At 41.5% G+C, this 18733-nt stretch overlaps 1 protein-coding gene across 2 annotated transcripts in view; it reads right to left on the bottom strand.

Annotated features, from left to right (window-relative positions):
* The window catches only part of LOC118207238 (immunoglobulin superfamily member 21-like), a 176686-nt gene that overhangs the window by 48829 nt on the left and 109124 nt on the right, over positions 1 to 18733 (bottom strand). For both annotated transcript variants that reach the window (XM_035380607.1, XM_035380608.1), the window contains exons 3-4: positions 12915 to 13036; positions 5392 to 5510 (exon numbers count right to left, since the gene is read on the bottom strand). In XM_035380607.1, coding sequence (XP_035236498.1) covers positions 5392 to 5510; positions 12915 to 13036 — 241 coding nt within the window. The remainder of the gene's footprint in view (positions 1 to 5391; positions 5511 to 12914; positions 13037 to 18733) is intronic.

Genomic DNA, 18733 nt, shown 5'->3' with positions numbered 1-18733 from the left:
AAGGAGAGATAATGGAAAACTATAAACCGCTTAATTAAGCCTGCGGTAATTGAAATGAATACCGGTTTTTGTGGGCCGAAGGGGGTAATTAATCCCCAAACAGTCCTAACTCATTAACTCCATTTTGTGTTCATAAATACAAATCCAGCTGTCTTTATAACACTTCGACCAAAGACCCCTCAGGCAATGGAAAGAGCAGGGTGCTGAAGCAAGTTCAGCCAAGACTTTCAGAAAATGGGGTCTGACACTGGATAAGACCTTGGGTGGAAATGCGAGACACATGGGACTCAGAATCTCCCATTTAATTATTCATTCCATTCTTATGATTATTTTGCTCATTTGTAAGGCAAAATACCTAATGCTATTGCACTATATAATGCATTTTAAAAACTTATTTAAAAAATAGGGAACATGAGACAGAAAAAAATAATATTATCATTCCTTGTTTAACTTTCCCCAAGTAGTTCTGTCGCACTAAAATTACCAGTGATTAAGAGTGAACAAATGCCTTCATGTACTGTGATATGATTATGCCAAAAGCTCCGTAAGTACAGCCCACCAGGGCCAAAGGATTGCCTTGATTTTCATTACAAATGAGGCTTTCTGCTAACATAATTGATCTAATCATTCGCTCAATTGAACTAATTTAGCATTGTTTCAAGGTCATTTGCCATGGACGTCTTCAAAAACCCCTTTGACTGACAGCACCATGGCTGGCTGCATGCTAGGACCCTGGGGGGTTCTGTTGAATTCATATAATTAATCAAGTGATTAGTCTAACTGAGTAATTGAAATTCCTGAACCAAAGAGAGAAGAGAGACTTCCAACAAGAACGTGTTGCCATCCACAACATAGCATATTGAATTTAAGTTGAATATTAGACTCTTCTTAAAATGATTCTATGCATGCATATAACAAAGTACAGTGTTAAGTATTTATTGTGAGTGTGTGTATATGTACATATATATACAGTTCTGTGCAAAAGTCTTAGGCACCTGTAAAAAGAATGCTGTACAGCTAAGATGCTTTCAAAAATAATGAAATGAAAGGTTATAAATATCGAAAAAATAATATAAAGAGCAGTAAATAGTTCAAAACTAAATAAAATCAATGTTTGGTGTGACCACCCTTCGCCTTTAAAACTACACCAATTCTCTTAGGTACACTGTCCGGCAGTTTTATAAGAAAATCGGCTGGTAGGCTGTTCCAAGCATTTTGGAGAACTTGCCACAGTTCTTCTGCCGATTTTGGCTGTTTCGCTTGCTTCTGGCTCTCCAGGTAATCCCAGAGACCCTTGATCAAGTTTTTATCTGAAAAGTAGTCTATTACTTAAAATATTACTTTATTTAACAAAATACAAAAATGTATCTGTAAAATTTCATTTTTTGGAAAATTCATGTTTGGAAATCTCAAATTTGCTCTTTTCTACTGACACACTAATGCAGAAAACAAAAAATAAACATCTAAGACCAAATATATACTAAATATTATATTTAAAAATCTAGGGTGCCTAAGATTTTTGCACAGTACTGTATACACACACACACACACACACACACACATAGATATATATATATATACACACACAGTCCATTGACAAACATTGGCAGTAGACAGGGTCATACTGAAGAGCTAAGCGACTTTCAGTGTGGCACTATCATAGGATGCCACCTTTCCAACAAGTCAGTTTGTCAACTTTCTGCCCTGCTATAGCTGCCCTAGTCAAATGTAAGTGCTGTCACTGGGAAGTGGAAAGATATAGGAGCAACAACAGCTCAGCCGTGAAGCGGTAGGCCACACAAGCTCACAGATAGAGACCACTCAGTGCAGAGTCCCAAACTACCTCTGGAAACAATGTCAACACAACTGTTCGTCAAGAGCTTCATGGGTTTCCATGGTCGAGCGTTGTACACAATCACCACGTGCGATGCCAAGCGTCAGCTGGAGTGCTGTAAAGCACACCTCCATTGGACTCTGGAGCAGTGGAAACATATTCTCTGGAGTGACGGACGAATCTGGGTTTGGCGAAATGCAGTGCCAACTGTACAGGCCCAAAAAGTGCCAACTTCATGATTTAAGCTAGGCCCCTTAGTTCCAGTGAAGGGAAATGTTAATGTTACAGCATACAATGACATTCCAGAAAATTGTTCACTTCTAACTTTGTGGCAACAGTTTGGGCAACAAGTTTCTCTGCAGAAATTGAGTTTTGTCAGAAAAAGTGATGTTTTTCCAATCTTCAGTTGTCCAGTTTTTGTGACCACGTGCTCACTGTAGCCTCATCTTCCTGTTTTTAGCTGATAGGAGTGGAACCCAATCTTCTGCTGTTGTAGCCCATCCACTTCAAGGTTCAACACATTGTGCATTCAGGGAAACCCTTCTGCGCACCACTCTTGTAAACAGCTGTTATTTGAGCATTTGTGGCCTTTCTGTTAGCTTGACCGAGTCTGCCCGTTCTCCTCTGACCTCATTAAAAAGGTGTTTTTGCCCACAGACCTGCTGGTGACTGGATGCTTATTGCATCATCCTCTGTAAGCTCTAGGGGCTATGTGTGAAAATCCCTGGAGGGCAGCTGTTTCTGAGATGCTGAAGCCACCACTTCTGTCACCAACATCATCACCACGGTCAAATAAACCTTTTTTTTCTCATAAACATTTTTTAAAGAAAGCAGACCCTCTTTTAGTATCTTTGCTTTATTCAGACAGACATAAAGCAGAGAGCATAAGCGAAAAAGAAGGGGACACAGCTGAGAAAGTGCCACAGAGGGGATCAAACCCCCACACACACACGGGGGAAATCGCATGTGACTTTGCCCTTCGGACTCTTCCACACATGAATAAACACTTTTTATACAAGCCTACAGCGGTAAAAAGCACACCACTCCTCTCCTGCTGGGACAAAAGCCAAAATTCCAGCATGAATGTGAATCTGTGGAGAAAATATGGCATTTTTCTTAGGTCTTGCCGCCTCCTTCTGAGTTGTTCATAAACCAAGGGAGCAAAGAATTATCACAGCTGCTGGGCGGTGGAAATTTACCTTCTGCTTGAGCTGGCAGGTAAGGAAAAAGCACAACTGTCTAAAGTTTGGAATGGAGAGAAAAATTACGAGTGGCGGGTTTGGTCTTCAGAGGGAATTCCAGGGCAAGAACCTACTGAAGTTAAAATTCCTATTCCTAATTCCTTATGAGACTTAGTCTAAAATAGAAAATTTAAAATTGTCTCCTTGCATGGCTTCCCACTGAGTAACTCTTAACTCTCCCTACCCCCTACTCCCTCTCTCTCTCTCACACATACTGTGTCATTTACTTAGGAAACTCAGCACATTAATGGGTTATGCATATTTCTGTTCCCGCAAAGATATTAATCAACCACAGCACAATAGGTCTCTCCCCCCTGCTTTAATGGAGGACTATTGAAAGAAGACCAGACACAGCCAGATCTTCATTTAGCTGCTGCTATTAGCCCAATCTTCTCATAAAAAATATTTTATCACTATGTCAGTTTCTTAAGAACAATTAAAGCCTTTCTTGGCCCAAGCACACCTGCAGGGACAGGTCATCAGAGCTGAAAGTAAGTTAACTCACTGAAAATTCTGAAACATCTTGAGGTCAGAACACCAAAATGGCTTCCTGTTGAATCACTGGACATCTACAAGGACAGACACCAAAAACTGCTGACAGACATGCACAGCTAGGCCGTTTCACCAATCTCAGAACTTCGGCAGACTTTTTTCTGGTCTGACAGCCTGAGCAGCATTGACAGGCCCTTAAAAACAACGTGCGACCTAAATCTTTAAAAATTACTGGTTCTCGGAGTCCTGTGTGAGGACGTGTGGACAGTTAACATCAAGAGGCATTCAGCTCTCGTTCAGCGCTTACTCTTATGGGCCTTATCTCAATCTGGCAGCATTCACCGCCTCTAAAAGACAAGCCAGCCCTGCTGATATCTCCACTCCGATATGTCCAGACAGAGGCTCAGGGAAAATATCACGATGCAATGTGGAAACGCAGACAAGAGGTGGGCCTTTTCTGTAATTGAGGAGTTATTGCTTCATTACCTGGAAACTGACAATCATCTCTGCTGTATTTTCAAACACCCAGGAAGCCTCAGCCAGGAGTCTCAGTGTTGATTAAAGAACATAGGCAGGTATCTGTCCCCTAAACTCTCGGCAGGCACTCTGGATGTGTGAGCGCTGGGCCGATCACACGACAAAGACGACAACAACAAGGGACGGGGATAGTCCTGCTGTGATGGTCTGAGCAGTGAGAATATCATCTGCTATAATAACATCTGGCACTGCTTCACTGCAGATTTACAATGAAAAGCAGAATACAAAAGTTACAGAAAATTTTAACATTTTATGTTCTCAAAAATTAAAATTATCTATTAATTGTACCGTGCTGAGCAAACATAGTCTACACACAGGACTGCTGAACTTTGCAAAAAAAAATTAGAAATGGTTGGTACACTACAGAGTAAATTGTTCAATGTTAAATCAGCTTTAATATAGTACATCTGATTCCTACTGGACTCATATAAAAATTGTTAAAGTTTTATATAACCAACAACGTAATATTTTACTTGAACTATATGCTATAACGTTTACTTTACATTGTTATAAGCCTGACATTACACCTCTCATAACCTGTCATATCCAGTCAAAAAGGGGTATTATAGCTTGACAGATGTCTGTCATTATATTGTTAGTTATTTTTACAAGTCACGACATACATTGGAAGAGTGATATTTTGCTTGCCATGATTAAGCTTTCATGACTGGTTATGACAGGGGTTATGACATGCTTATGGTAGTTTTATATAGGTTACATATTATATCATGTGCTGAAGCATTACCAGTGACCCTAATAGCAATAGCCAAGTGAAAAATTCAGTGCGTGCTTAATGCACAACAAGTTCCCAAAGCCAACATAATTTAGTCTAATGCTTAATCACTTAATCATCAATCATAATGACCAATAGTGAACAGAATGTCCCTCTGCAATGGAGGTAATCCGTGGTGTGGAAGAGGCAAACCAGAGAGAGAGAGAAACAGACAGAGACAGAGACAGCCGTCTCACTGTGGTAAAAATAGCTCGCTATCGCACAGCGACAGCACCACTAATGATTGCCCTTCCATTCTTCTTCTGTGTGACATTCTTGCAAATAAAAACATTGCAGAAACAGGCAGAACAAACTCCTGAAAACTGAAGGAAAAATCTCAACCCCCTTCTCCCTCCTCTCAACTCCACAGGGGATGGTTGCCGAGGGGCATGATTCTTTTCTCCCCTTCCCTTATTTCTGTACCTACATTTCACATGAGCATTACCCAGGAAACGCCGCACTGCATCACAACCGTACGGCTCAGTACAAGCACTTTAAGAATGAAAGGAACTCACCCATCACATCCAGAAAGACGCTCCCCGATGCCAGGACAACCTTTTCTCTGGTTGCCCGGTCGTAGATGCCCACGTGGCATTCGTACGGCCCGTTGTCCGCGATTCGCACCTCCGGAAGCCTAGGATACAAACAGACAGGGCCTGTCACTGAGAGCAGATCATACACTGACCTGTTTGAGTGACAACTCTAAATGAGTTTAAAGGCCTGTTCTCCTCATTAAGTATTCCTATGTTCTTATAGCCTGCATTAGTAGAGAGGGTATATAAATCCAATGAAGCCACAAAATAAAAAATTCATTTTCTCCCCAATTTAGTCGTTATACCAATTCCCCGTGCGTGTCACGGTCCTGGTCGATGGACTATCCTTCTGTTGGCCTGGGGAGGGTGTAGACTACCACATGCCTTCTCTGATACATGTGGAGTCGCCAGCCCCTTCTTTTCACCTGACAGCGAGGAGTTTCACTGGGAGAGCGTAACACGCACAGAGGTTCACGCTGCCTCCCTCAGATCCGCTCCCCGCTGGACAGGCGCCCCGCCCAACCAGTAAGAGTCGCTAATGCAACGTTCAGGACTCATACCCTCACCGGCTTCCCACCCGCGAACACTGCCAACTGTGTTCGTAGGAACGTCTGACCAAGCCGGAAGTATCGCTGCCAGGGATTGAACCTGGGTCTCTGTGGTGGTAGGCGAATGCTTTTACCTCTACACTACCCAGACGGCCCCTGACATTTAAGTTTTATAATGACTATGGCGATTTAATTAGGTTTAATAACAGTGATTTGAATTACAACAATAACAACAGCAACAACAACAATAATATTCATTTATTTGGTCCAGAGGGGCATTTCAGCCAAGGAGGGCAAAGGGGCAGCGGCTCGAGCCACTGTGGCCACCCCCTCTGCATGTCCCTGTATATACACTTAGGAGATCTTACAGGTTAATTGCTGCATTGAGTGGCCCTTCAAAAAGGTAGATGAACACCACCAGCTTGTAAAAAGCTTATACGGTAGCTCAATCTCTGTTCAGCGAGAGGCTAATGTTTTTAAGTTAGACAGCCGCTGCTTATTTGCGTACCAGATGCACTGATGGAGACTGAATTGCGCTGCCTGTACGTTAATGCATTATCCTGTTTATAAAAGCAGATGTTTACTAGGGAAAATCAGGCTGAGTATCGGGGTATGGAGGCATCGTTCTACGTGAGTGACGGTTTGGTCAAAAGCTCTGGTTTCGCAAGTATTGCCACGCACCTCCATCCATACACATGGCCTTATGTTTATATTAAATTTAGACAGTTAGGACTCTGTTACCCAGAGTGACTTATTTAAGGGCATACATATAGGTTTAGGCAAGAGTCATTAGGGTCACAACTGATAGTAGCTGTTAACTCAGAACTTGCTTACAAGTGGTATACACATAAACCAACAACATAAAAGTTAAGCACCCGAGCAGATGCAAGAGGGAGGCCGGGAATGCAGTGCCACAAATAACAAATTGGTTTTAGGACACAGTTTTAGATTTTAGATTAGGTTTAAAGCATAGGTGGATAGTAAAGACATGACGAATGCACTCGGGTTTACATTTAGATGTACACTTAGCAGACAGTTTCATCCGGAGTGACTTACGAGCGCATACAAATAGGTATAGGCAATGAGCAACGCGGGCGCTGAATCATCAGGGTCATGATCGATAGCAGCAGTCAATACATAATCTTACAACACGCAGTTAGACGCCACGGTTGCTGCGACGGGGAAATGGAGATTGCAGTAATATTTGTAAGCAAAGAGGATAAGGGATGTCGCGGTTCTAGATTCGGCACAGGTGCGGCTATTAGATCCACGTGAAGCGCTCAGAGCTCAGAAAGAGGCGCATTTTCAGCCTGTGGCAGCACACTCTGCTGTCCCTCGCTGAAGAACAGTAGGGAGCTCATTCCACCACTGAGGGGGCCGGACCAGAGAAGAGGCCTGATTGAAACGGGGCCCCTTTAGGGAGGGGAAGGGGGATCCCGTGTGGAGTGGCCTGGCAGGAGGGTAAGGTTTGGTAATAGATCGCTGGTAAGAGGGTGCAGTGAAGCTTGCTGGGGGGGGGGGGGGGGGGGTCATGCATGCATTTCATTTCGGCTGATTGTAGATGAGACAAGGAGAAGCATCCTGAATGAGCTGGAGGCTGCAGGGAGGCCAGTGTGGAGAGAGCAGGAGCCATCCAGTTAGAGCAGCACAAGGGCCCTGAATAATGATCTGGGCAGCAAACGCAGTGAGGATAGACAGATTTTGCAGATGTTGTAAATAACATTTACATGTAGGCATTAAGCTGATGCTTTTATCCAGAGCAACTTACAATTAGTGCACAAAGAAAAGGCATACCCTCCAAGTACCAATTAATGAGAGTGTAATGGTAGGGCCATAACGCACCGGCAATAGGTAATCCTTTGTCACGAGAATTAACATATGGAAGGGAAGGAAGAGAGGGGTTTTATGGAGAGGGGGTTAGGGAAATATAGGATAGACAGAAAAAAATGTGGAAGAGGGAATCAGAGTGGAGGGAGAGCAAGGGGGAGAAGAAATCAGCAGCTCCTAGTAATTGTCCAGGACTACACCGCAATTTCTGGAAGGCCGCGATACAGATACCATTGTGTTGCCATCAGTGACGGACAGTTCCTGGGGTGAGAGGGATGCAGCTGGTAGGTAGAGCACCTGAGCTTTTACTCGGCGCTGTAATGCATTTCAAATGGGAACATTTGTCTTTGCATTCTAGCGGTGGCATCATGCGGCATTCAGAGCAGGCCCAAGTTTAGAGTGCAGAAGGGGAGGGTGGTCATTTTTTTGTTGGGGGCGGGGGGGGGGGGGGCACTGTGACCCCCCAAGCTGCTCCAAGAAGCTAATAGCTCTACAGTACCAATCCTTATCCAGCAGAATTCTACTGGTCATGTCACAAATATGTGTCTTATCTGGCTGTGAATTCATCCGTGTGAATTATCGCCATGTTTGCGCATTCCGACAACCTCATACAGTATCTGCTCTGTACAAATATATACTGAGAGCACCAAGGCTATACTGTGAGGTGCTGAATCAAATCATTTGATTTGATTCGCAAATACCTACACTCTCATTAAGCCTCTGTACAATATAACTGCAATGTGATTTGTTCTTGAATAACTCAATTAAAGAACTGAGTTTCGTTGTTCACTGCTGAACATTTTTGTTATTTTATGTGACACACAATGTTCTGGAGAGCTGCGCAACAAAATATTAACCTGACTAATTTTATTACTGAAGGTTTGGGACGAAGGCAGTCAGAGTTGGACTAAATTTGTGCCGAACCCAAACAAACTTAGAACTCTCCAGAATGTTATACGAGTGGTTCCCGTGGTTCGTGAGAGTTGAGGTGGTTTGTAAAAAATAACTATAACTTTTAAAAATTGTATGATTGGCTTTAATTATGAACGTGATTTAATGAATGAATCGTCTATTAGGCAGTAGGCATTGGGTCCGGAAAGTTCTAAAAACACCATCTTTACCAATCTCATCTTTGATCATCTGTGCTCAGTACATGCCAATACTTGAGACATAGAATAACCAGACGTGCCAATACCTGAGACATATGATAACCAGTCACAGCTAACAGACGAGACAACCCCTGCAATGGTGCTGAAAGAGAAGGCTTAAAGGCCATTAAATCAATTGAATGTGTTAATTTTCTCTCTTTTCTACAATATTATGATACTGACAGCCACAAAAGGGGGAAAACTTAAAAACCTGCTTGTCAAAATTAAGGATAAAGTGCACTGTGAGTAGAATCAATGAATTGAAGCCTTCAGTGTGGACTGAAAAATGGTCAGAGTATTCAGGTGTGATGAAAATGTGATTTGCTGTGAATTAAACCAGTGAAATGGCAGCTGCTCTGCCAAAAGGAGATGGTTTTATTAGCTTTTCTTTTATGGCTTCTTCTGTCTGAAATTAACATAATTTTCTTTTCAGTTTAAATTCTATTAAAAAAGGGGCACATTAAAAGAAATAACCCCCCACTTGAAGCCCCTGATTCCCATTTAAATATTACAACTTAGGGGAATTCAGGAGCAGAGCAGTGACCGGTAACAAGTTAAAAATCTTTACGAGTTATAAAGACATAAAGATTCCCGCCCGTGGCCATCGGAAAAACAACACATACACACACGTGCACACAGGCAGGCAGGAACGCATGCATGCAGGCTCGCACACACGCAGGCACGCACGCACACATGCACGCACACACAGACCATAAACCAGATATTACAAGTACATTAGAGCTGGTTTTATAAATCTATTTGGCGGTGTGACAGAAGAGCAGTAATTTCATCCACTCCAGCCCCAGTTATGTAGCCCCTTTGGTTGTGCTGACCCAGAGCAGCTCAGCAGAACAGAGCGGTCGTTTCCGGCTACAAACAGCACACATTTGTCAGTGCGCTGCTGCGGGGCTCTCCGGCAATGCTAATGCAATTTGCCAGGTGCACCGGGGCTGTCAGGTGTTGGCCTGCCTTCCAGGGCTGCGGGGGGCGGGGGGCGGGGGGGCGGGGGGGTGGGGGGTAGGGGGGCAAGACCGGGGGGGGAGCGAGACCAAACGGGGCACGAAAACACCCCAGAGGAAGGAGGCCGGGGTGGGTAGGAGGGGTGAAGCTCTAAAAAGAGAGGTCATCATGGTGTGCCCATCCCTCAGAGAGTGTGGCTGCATTTACGGTTTCCCCTGCGAGCCTGGGTCTTTATGTAATTTACATTTACAGCAGTGTGTGTGTGTGTGTGTGTGTGTGAGTGTGTGCGCATGTCACAGCATGCATACGTGTGTTAACACGTGTGGACATACATGTGTGTGCACTTCTGTGAATGCGCATATGATCATGTGTCTGTTATCACGTACTGGTTGAAATGTGGAAAACAGGAAACTGCACCAGTCTGAAAATAGCACGACCAATGGGAGAAGGAGAGGGGAGATGATGTCATGTACACGTGTTTTTGAGTGGAGGCAGTGTGGAAAGAGGACTCCCTTGTGGAGGGGCACATGTCCACCCAAGACCACATGGCAGTTCTCTCAGAAAAAAAGAAGAAAAAACAAAACACCCGTCATAAAAGATACATACTCACATTTAACCAAAGCACCCGATAGCTGTTGTTTGAAAACCCATTTAAAACTGAGAAAGCAGACACTCATGAAACGGTGATGCAGATTCCATGCTGTTAAATCACTTGCTGTTATACAGGAATTTGCTCATTCTCTGTTGTGCGACTTTGAGCATTTTCACACATTAACAACAATAAAACAGGCATTTAAAAAAAAAAACACTTGCAATTTTTTCTGCTTAAACTATAGTCAGAAGTCAGGAGTTTTGGTGAATGTGTTGAAACACTAATTTTGCATTCAGTCATTTAAAATATAAAATGATTCAACTTCAGGTACGTAGTGACCTGTTAAATAAAATAAGGTAACTGTCTCCTTAGTGTACGCAGTTTAAAATCTGCTTACTGTCATGTCATTCTCTGCTTATAAGGACCTGCCAGCCCAGGTCAGGCCTGTGAGCTAGAGCAGGTGTGAAACTTTTTCAGCGATGACCTAAATATATCAATCCATGCTTTTTGCGACCCAAACTGATGTCATTTTCATTATTAACAATTAATTGATAATTAATTGTTAAACTGCTGACAATAGCCATGCTTTAATACATAAAGGCTAAATGAAGGGACAAAGTTACTGAAATTAGCCAGCAATTAATCACAGAAAGCATAGTCAAATTAAAATTTTAACAAAATTTACGACTTTATCAATGAATCATAGTATGGGTAGTGTTCAAAGCTTCCAGACAGAAAACTGTAGGATAAAACATTTCCTCTCATTAATATTACAGTCATCATCAGTGAGTCTCTTTTTAATGGGAAGTATCAGCCACTTATCCATTTTCCAGTGGGAAACTTTGAACAAATTTCAAATACTAATATTTATAAATATTGCTAATATTTCAATACAGACAATATTTCAATAATCTTACAAAATCTTGGATGTCAAAGGCACAAAAAGACCAGATTATGATGATTAGCTAAAGCCGGTAACTATCTTATTATGTAAGAGCAATAAAGTTAATTAGGCAGAACTGGCGCTATCTTGTGCTCGGTAAAAACAGAAAAGTTGAGAACTCAAAATTTCAAGGCAACTTACTTCACTGGATTTTTTTTTTTTGAGCTTAGCTTAGATTTTTAAGTCATTATGCCAACTAAAATTCATTTGTTGTTTTGTTCAGAAAACTTAAATTTCTTTGAGTTTGAGTTTTTCTAACAATGAAATGCACATTTTCTGAACTAATGAATGTAAGTTGGCATAACTTGAACTCATTTAAAAAAAAAAAAAGATCTAAACTAAACAAAATGATCATTATGAACTTTTTACAGTGTGGAGAGCAGTAGGAATGATGCACCTGTCAACATTAAAGCAGGCATTACGTGATCATATTGAATACACGACCAAATTCAAACAATAAAAATACTTTTTTTAACTTGTTATATTTTTTCTATTTAACATTTATTTGCAATGCTGCTGTAAGATACACGAGATACCACGACCAAATAGATATCCCCTGTGACCTAAGTTTGGCTGGCCGAACTACAGTTTGTGAACTGCTGGCCAAATAAGAACTTCCTAGCCAAGCAAAAGCATCAAAGACAATTATTGCAAGCAGTCTGGCAGAGTAGCAGTACTTCCTGCAGTAGTGGGGTTGCCTTTCTCTCCATTGAACATAAATTACTTCTGACAAGAGCGATGCAGGAATGCCGAGTTTGGTGTAAATCCAGGGTAACTTTCACGATTAAACAGATACCTCCTGTGACTGAAACCTGGGTAATGACCCAGCTTGTGCACCACTGGGCTAGAGTCAGCTGATTGTTATCAGGAACAGCCGTCTCAGTCCAAGGGTTCAACAGAATCTCTCCATTATCCAGGCGCAGAACTCTCTGGAACATTATTACTGACTTGCATATAGTGGTAGTCAGACTCTGTCCAGAGGGGTGACTTGCAGTACCCAGCTTGCATATTTGGTTACGGTCAATTAATACAACTTGGGATTTTACTAAAACAAACTGGCCAATTGGAGAGCAGGGTGCAGGATTTGAACCTCAAACCCTCTAACAGGTCAGTCCCAGTGCTCAGGTGTGATTGCAATGGTGGGACAGACAGGGTGTACTGAAAGGTAAAATTAGTTACACCCCCTGGTAAAATCTGCAGACGGACACACTGTATTACATGCTCCAGAAACAAATTTAATGGTGCAAAGATAATGGTTCCAACGTTAATGGCACCATTACTTTTTTGAAGCATGTCATACGGAGTGTGGGTATTCCTTTTTTCCTCATCAATCCTACTTCATATGCCTGGCACCTGTGGACTTGGTCCAATGTGCACTCACTACCTGTCTTTACAAAAAATTAGAAGACATACAGACGAAATGATACATAAATACAGAACCGAGCCTGCTTGGCATCAGCACCGGGCTAACGTGTCTTGAAGCTTACCGGACAGTGGATTGGTAAACAAGGTCTTCACGCCTTCGGTAATCCTCCATGTGAGAGTAATTGGTATTGAACATGGCATCGTAAGTGAAGATCTTCTGCTTAATGGTGCCCCCCTCTGTAACCTGCAGAGAGAAAATAAATCACTATTAAAAGGTATGCATTGCAGGTATGCTGTATTAAAACTGCCAAAGTTCAGCAGCCATTAATCTGAAAGCATTCTGTTAGTCCCCATATAATACTACCTCTAAATAGATAAATTGAACATTTATTGATGATTTAACTCAAAATGAGTAAATTTATTAATTAAAAAAGGTAATAACCTGCCCCAGGGTTCCATTACATTTAATGGTGAGGGATATGCAGCATGACCACGTCTAATCACTGCTTTTCAGGAGATTTTTTTTTTCTTTTTTGTGGTTTTAAAAAATGTGAAAAGATTTTAATGGGATTTTTTTCATATTGCTTTGAAGTAGGAAGCTGTTTGTGGGCATGTCCTTCACTCTCATGCTGTGTGAGATTGTATCTCCAGCCTCCTAATCCAATCACTCCAGACCTGCCAATGCGGCCCATAAATATTGTGATTACTGCAGTACAAAAGCCCACTCTAAGCCAAGAGGCAATGCTAAATGGGTTTGACTGGTTTTAGGAAACAACTGTTGCTTATGTTATGATGACAAGCCGCACAAGAGGGAACGGGTCAAAATAAAATCGAAAAGAATTTAGAAAAATCATTTTCAGGTAATGTCATTTCAAAATTGTCAAAAGAAAAAATGACATTGGACCTGACATTTTGATAGAATTACAAACAGCTTGGAAGAAGGCAGATGTTTCTCTGCACCTGACACAATGAGCTACAGAGGCAGGTAGCGTGGCACACACCTGAACCGCTAATAGATCGCAAGGCACATCTCACAGAAAGTTGCAAGAAAATATTCATATTACATATATTGCATATTTGTTGCCCAAGCCATCCATTTAAAAAAAGTTGTTTGTACTGGTAACCATGGCATCCATAGCACAGCATATATAACATCTACAAATACAGTTCAACATCTTGAAAATACAGCATTTCTGGGTTTTCTGAAAGAGAACTCACTCAAAGAAAAAATAATCTTGACCATAAATTTATTTGAAGTTATTTAAAGAAATAAGACCAAAGTATTAATTGCCCATCCCATCAATTAAAAAAGTAATTTGACCAAAGAAATAAGACCAAAGTATTATTTCTTTAAAAGAACTTCATGGTCAATTAATTTTACCCTTGATTTGAATGAGTTTGGTTTCAGAAATCCCCAAAAATGCTGTTTTCAAGATGTAGAACTCAATTTGTTCTTAAGGCATAATTCAGTTTAGTGGTAAAATTCTTCACAAACCCAGATAAGTGAGTTCATCTAAATAAATGCAGTGTTAAAAAAAAATAATTAAAAAAACCTTTTAATTTGTTTTCACAAACTTGCTCTTTATTTGTGAGCAAATGTTATGAAAGAATTTGACTCAATCCAGGAGCTGAACTTGCAGCAAGTCATCCTGGGTGAAAGGATTTGTGAGTTCCATGTCTAGTTGTGTCATGTTTCATTTTGTGTGTTGATGATGATGTCATCACCTTGCAAGCACTGGTGAAGTCGTAAAAGCCATTTTTACATGACCCTCACAACTGAAAATCACTGGCTGGTACAAAGGGTGGCTGTCGCCTGGAGGAAAATGGCCAAGTCTAGGCTTTAAGTTGTATTTATAAAGGCTGAAGAGAATAAGGAAATACCTGAGTCACGTCATGAATAACATCAATTTTTAATATTTGACGAGGTTTCGCTTTAATGTTTGTCAGTTCAGATCAATGACTGCGCACAGGAGAAACAAAATAAACTCCAAAATGCCAAGAAGTAATAGACAAGAAGCCCTCAAATGAGCAGCCATGTCTCTTTGTGTGAGCTTGCAAGTGCTTGTTTGGCATGAGTACAAGGATTAGACTTCTTTGAGTTTCTTGAATTTTCTGTCAGAGTACACCAGCAACTACAAAACCAGGCCAAAAGGCTATAACTGCGACCTGTGATTCCTTTAAGTATCAGCTCAGGAGCATTGAAGCACTTTAGAAAAACAGGCTCCAAGCTTTCTGGGGAAAATGCTATGGCAAAAGGTTACCAGCTAAAAGCACACTGGCCTTTCAGAAAATTCTTAAAAGGCAGGCTTTCACATAGGGAGAGCAGCTACACTTGTTTTAAATCACTACAAAATGAAGTCTGGGAAAGCAAAACACTTCTGCAGGATTATGACGCTGAGAAATTTGATTTGACGAGTTCTGTCTGAAGCCCGGTGCAACAGATGCATTCAAACCAAACCAACCAAACTACTACTTTAAGTCACAGAGGCTATAGTACATTAAGTAACTGATTTAACCTATAAACTGTGTGGGTGTCACACTGTAATAAAGTCAGATATTGACAAATCCAGTGGCCTTCAAAAGGTATTGACTAGTGTGGAGAACCAATTAAAATGACCACAGAGATGCAGGCACAGAATTAACCAATTAAGAAACTTCCGTGCAGAAGGATACTGGAAATAGGCAGTACCCACATAATGTTTATGTTTAAACAAATGACGGTATGATGAATGGTGGAAGAAATAGCCAAACACATCTAATGTCTTCAACCTATAAGACACTAAACTCCAGTTATCCAACTAAGCACATTTACTCCAAAGAATTACCTTGGTCATGAGACTGTGAAATTAGAAACCATGGGAAAAACGTTTCTTTTTCGAGTCTAAATTTGGGAATGTCCATTCGTGGGAACATGAGATACAATAAAGCCATCTGAAAAGCAATGTGGGTGATAAGGCAGGATGCAATGAGAGGGAAAGACAAGAACAACTTTTAGGTGCGTTGCCCAGAAACATGGACACGGTCTGGGCATTTTATTGAATTCACAGAAGAGGGGATTACTCTTATTTTATTTTTTATGCAGTTATCCCCTTTTATCCCCAGTTGTGGAATGCCCAGCTGTATTTATCAGTGCACACTGCTGTAGCTGTGAAGCGTGATATGACCCCACCACTTCTTATCACACCGCAGTTTTTGAGTCGGGCTCACACAGATATGATCCAGAGGAAGACATTTCATGTACAGTCTAACACGCAGAGTTGCAGGTGTTCGATTGATCAGTAGGGGTGGGATAAGCTGCCCCCATCCTGGCTGACTGAAGCCCTCTTATCCCTGGGTGATACTAAAGGAAACTGCGTGTTGCCTTGTTGGGCTGCCGGCCACAGTGGGCACCGGCTCAGCCCGGATTCGATACCAGACTGCGAGGCCCTTTTCATGCACAATAACAGTGCCTTAACAAGATGAAACACCCAGTAGCCCAGCAGGAGACATATCAAATAGTATGCTGTTTGTGTAATCTAGCAGCAAGGTGTTATTCTTTTTTCCTTTTTTATGAAAGGAGAGCTGATAGTACATCTTCCTTTTGTACGTTTTGCTTTATTCAGGCGGGTATAAAGCCGAGAGGGACACAGGCAGAGAACACTTAATCTCACAAAATTAGTTTAATGATAGTCACAGTAATTGTATCTGTTAGGGTGGCAATCCTTAATTTTTCAGTTTTGGTGGATTTGGTGAAATCTGTGGTGGTTGATAGTTACAAAAGTTTGTTCGCGCTTCAAAAACGAGTTCCATTCGAAACAAAACTATTACTAGAAGTACATCGGGTGCATATTTTTCTTAGAAGATAATCCAGTGGTATTGTTTTTTGCAGAAAGAAGATTGCCTAGGGACAACACAGTAATATTGAGCAACATCCATCCATCCAAACCCGCTTATGCTGAGCAGGGTTGCGGGGGGTGCTGGAGCCAATCCCAGCGTGCATTGGGCGATATGCAGGAATACACTCTGGACAGGCCGCCAATCTACCGCAGGGCACACACACCATTCACTCACACACTCATACCTATGAGCAATTTAGAGTCTCCAATTAGCCTACATGTCTTTGGACTGTGGGAGGACACGCAAACTCCACACAGAAAGGCTCAGATGCTTGCTCTTTCATTTTGGTATGCAAGCTCCTGTTGACATTTGAATAGTTGATGGGATTGTGGTACATGACACCTCCAGTGTAAAATAGCATATAGAGGATCAATTACAGAGCGTAAACACATTGAATCGATATTGCTACAAAAATGCGAAAAGGTATCAAATATGTATTTTTATCATGCAATAATTAAGGATTTCTACTTTATTGAATGCTCTTAATCTGTAGATTAAGCATTGTTTACTTTTCCACAGTCTGAGTGAAGTCCTGTGTACTGGGTCCCAAGTTCTAGCTGTTTATTTTACAGCTAATGCTTGCCTCCATACTGTAGAACTAAATACATTAAACAGTGGTAACCTATGAGGAGAATAATCCTTAAAATATTTCATACTTCAAGTGTACATCACATAAAAAGCCGCATCCCTTTCTTTAATTATCATCTTAAATATTGTGTGCATTTCTGAGCACTGATTAATTGGCATGTTTTATTCATAAACAAGAGAAACACTATGGAGTACAGAACAGTATCTGGGAGGATAGAATGTTGCTGATAAATGTGTACTCCCATAATACCTTACGAACTATGTTACAGCACACTTTTATCGTGGATATAAATGTAAGGCTGTTTAAGCTTCTCTGGCTCATTTTCCAGGGTAGTTCAGAAGATGATGTCGGTGACACTGAAAGCTCGGTTATCCTGCTCCTGCTTTCTCGGGATGAGAACACGCTCAGTATCAAATGTATGCTTTATGAAACTTTTGCCTGCAAACTGTACCCACAGTTCTCCACAACAGCGGATTAGTCCCTTTTTGGAAGTTTTCTCGGATAAGCCATTTCTCATGGATCACAGGGCATAGCATAATAGAGAGCTCCCCTTTCTACTGCCAGTCCTGTTTTCATTTATTTACTTATTTTTAAATTATTTTTCATTCCTCATTTTGGAACCACAGTTCTGCCTCCTGAACCGTCGCCATGGCATCTTACAGGAACACACAGACCTCTCTGAAACACTTGTTTTTGGAGGACAGCAATATTTTTCTCTGGTGACGACTGGTAACCTGTGGGCACCATATAAGTAGGTGTGGGGGAACTAATATTCAGTGATAACCTAAGGAACCCTGGTCAACTAAACTTCCCTAACATTGCAGAACATGTCTCTCTGGAATCATTTATTCATTTATTTTGTCAGGGGGGATTTGGGTTCACCTTCATGAAAATAACAAATTTCCCATCTGGATCTGCAACACTGGCTAGTCCTGTTCGTAGACTGGTACGTCACACTAGTAAAATTTTCTTGCAGAGTACTTTGTTAGTCTGTTCTGTCGTGTATAACATAAATCAGCTTCCTTACCTTAATGGCTGTACTTCTTAATTAAGATGGATTTGATTCCTAGCGCTTAATGACAGCAGTCTTTGAGGAAATGCATCATGGCTGACAAAGTTTTCTGTGATCCAATAAGAAAGAACAGATATATTTTTGTTTGTGAAGGGGGGGGGGGCGGGGCAGATGAATTTGCTGTGATTAACAGCAGTCCCTGAGTGGGGAGAATATAACTTGCTTCAGTGCCTTTTGAATCAGGAGCATTCCTTACAGACAGGGCAGACAAGACGATCTCAGTGTCTACCACCTTTAGATACAGGACGAGGCACGCTCCAATGAGCAACTCAGTCACCCACGCTGTCATCACAGAAGGCTGGGATGAAGGAGCCAAATCCTGCTACACTGTTCAGGATCAGGGCCTAGATTACCCAGAATTCCACTGTTCAAGAAAAAAAGGGGTTTTCTTTCAAATTGACCAA

Source organism: Anguilla anguilla, chromosome 11 (assembly GCF_013347855.1).
Source record: "Anguilla anguilla isolate fAngAng1 chromosome 11, fAngAng1.pri, whole genome shotgun sequence".
Taxonomy (NCBI): domain Eukaryota; kingdom Metazoa; phylum Chordata; class Actinopteri; order Anguilliformes; family Anguillidae; genus Anguilla; species Anguilla anguilla.
Note: the sequence above shows the minus strand (reverse complement) of the source record. Positions and strands in the feature narration are given on the sequence as shown.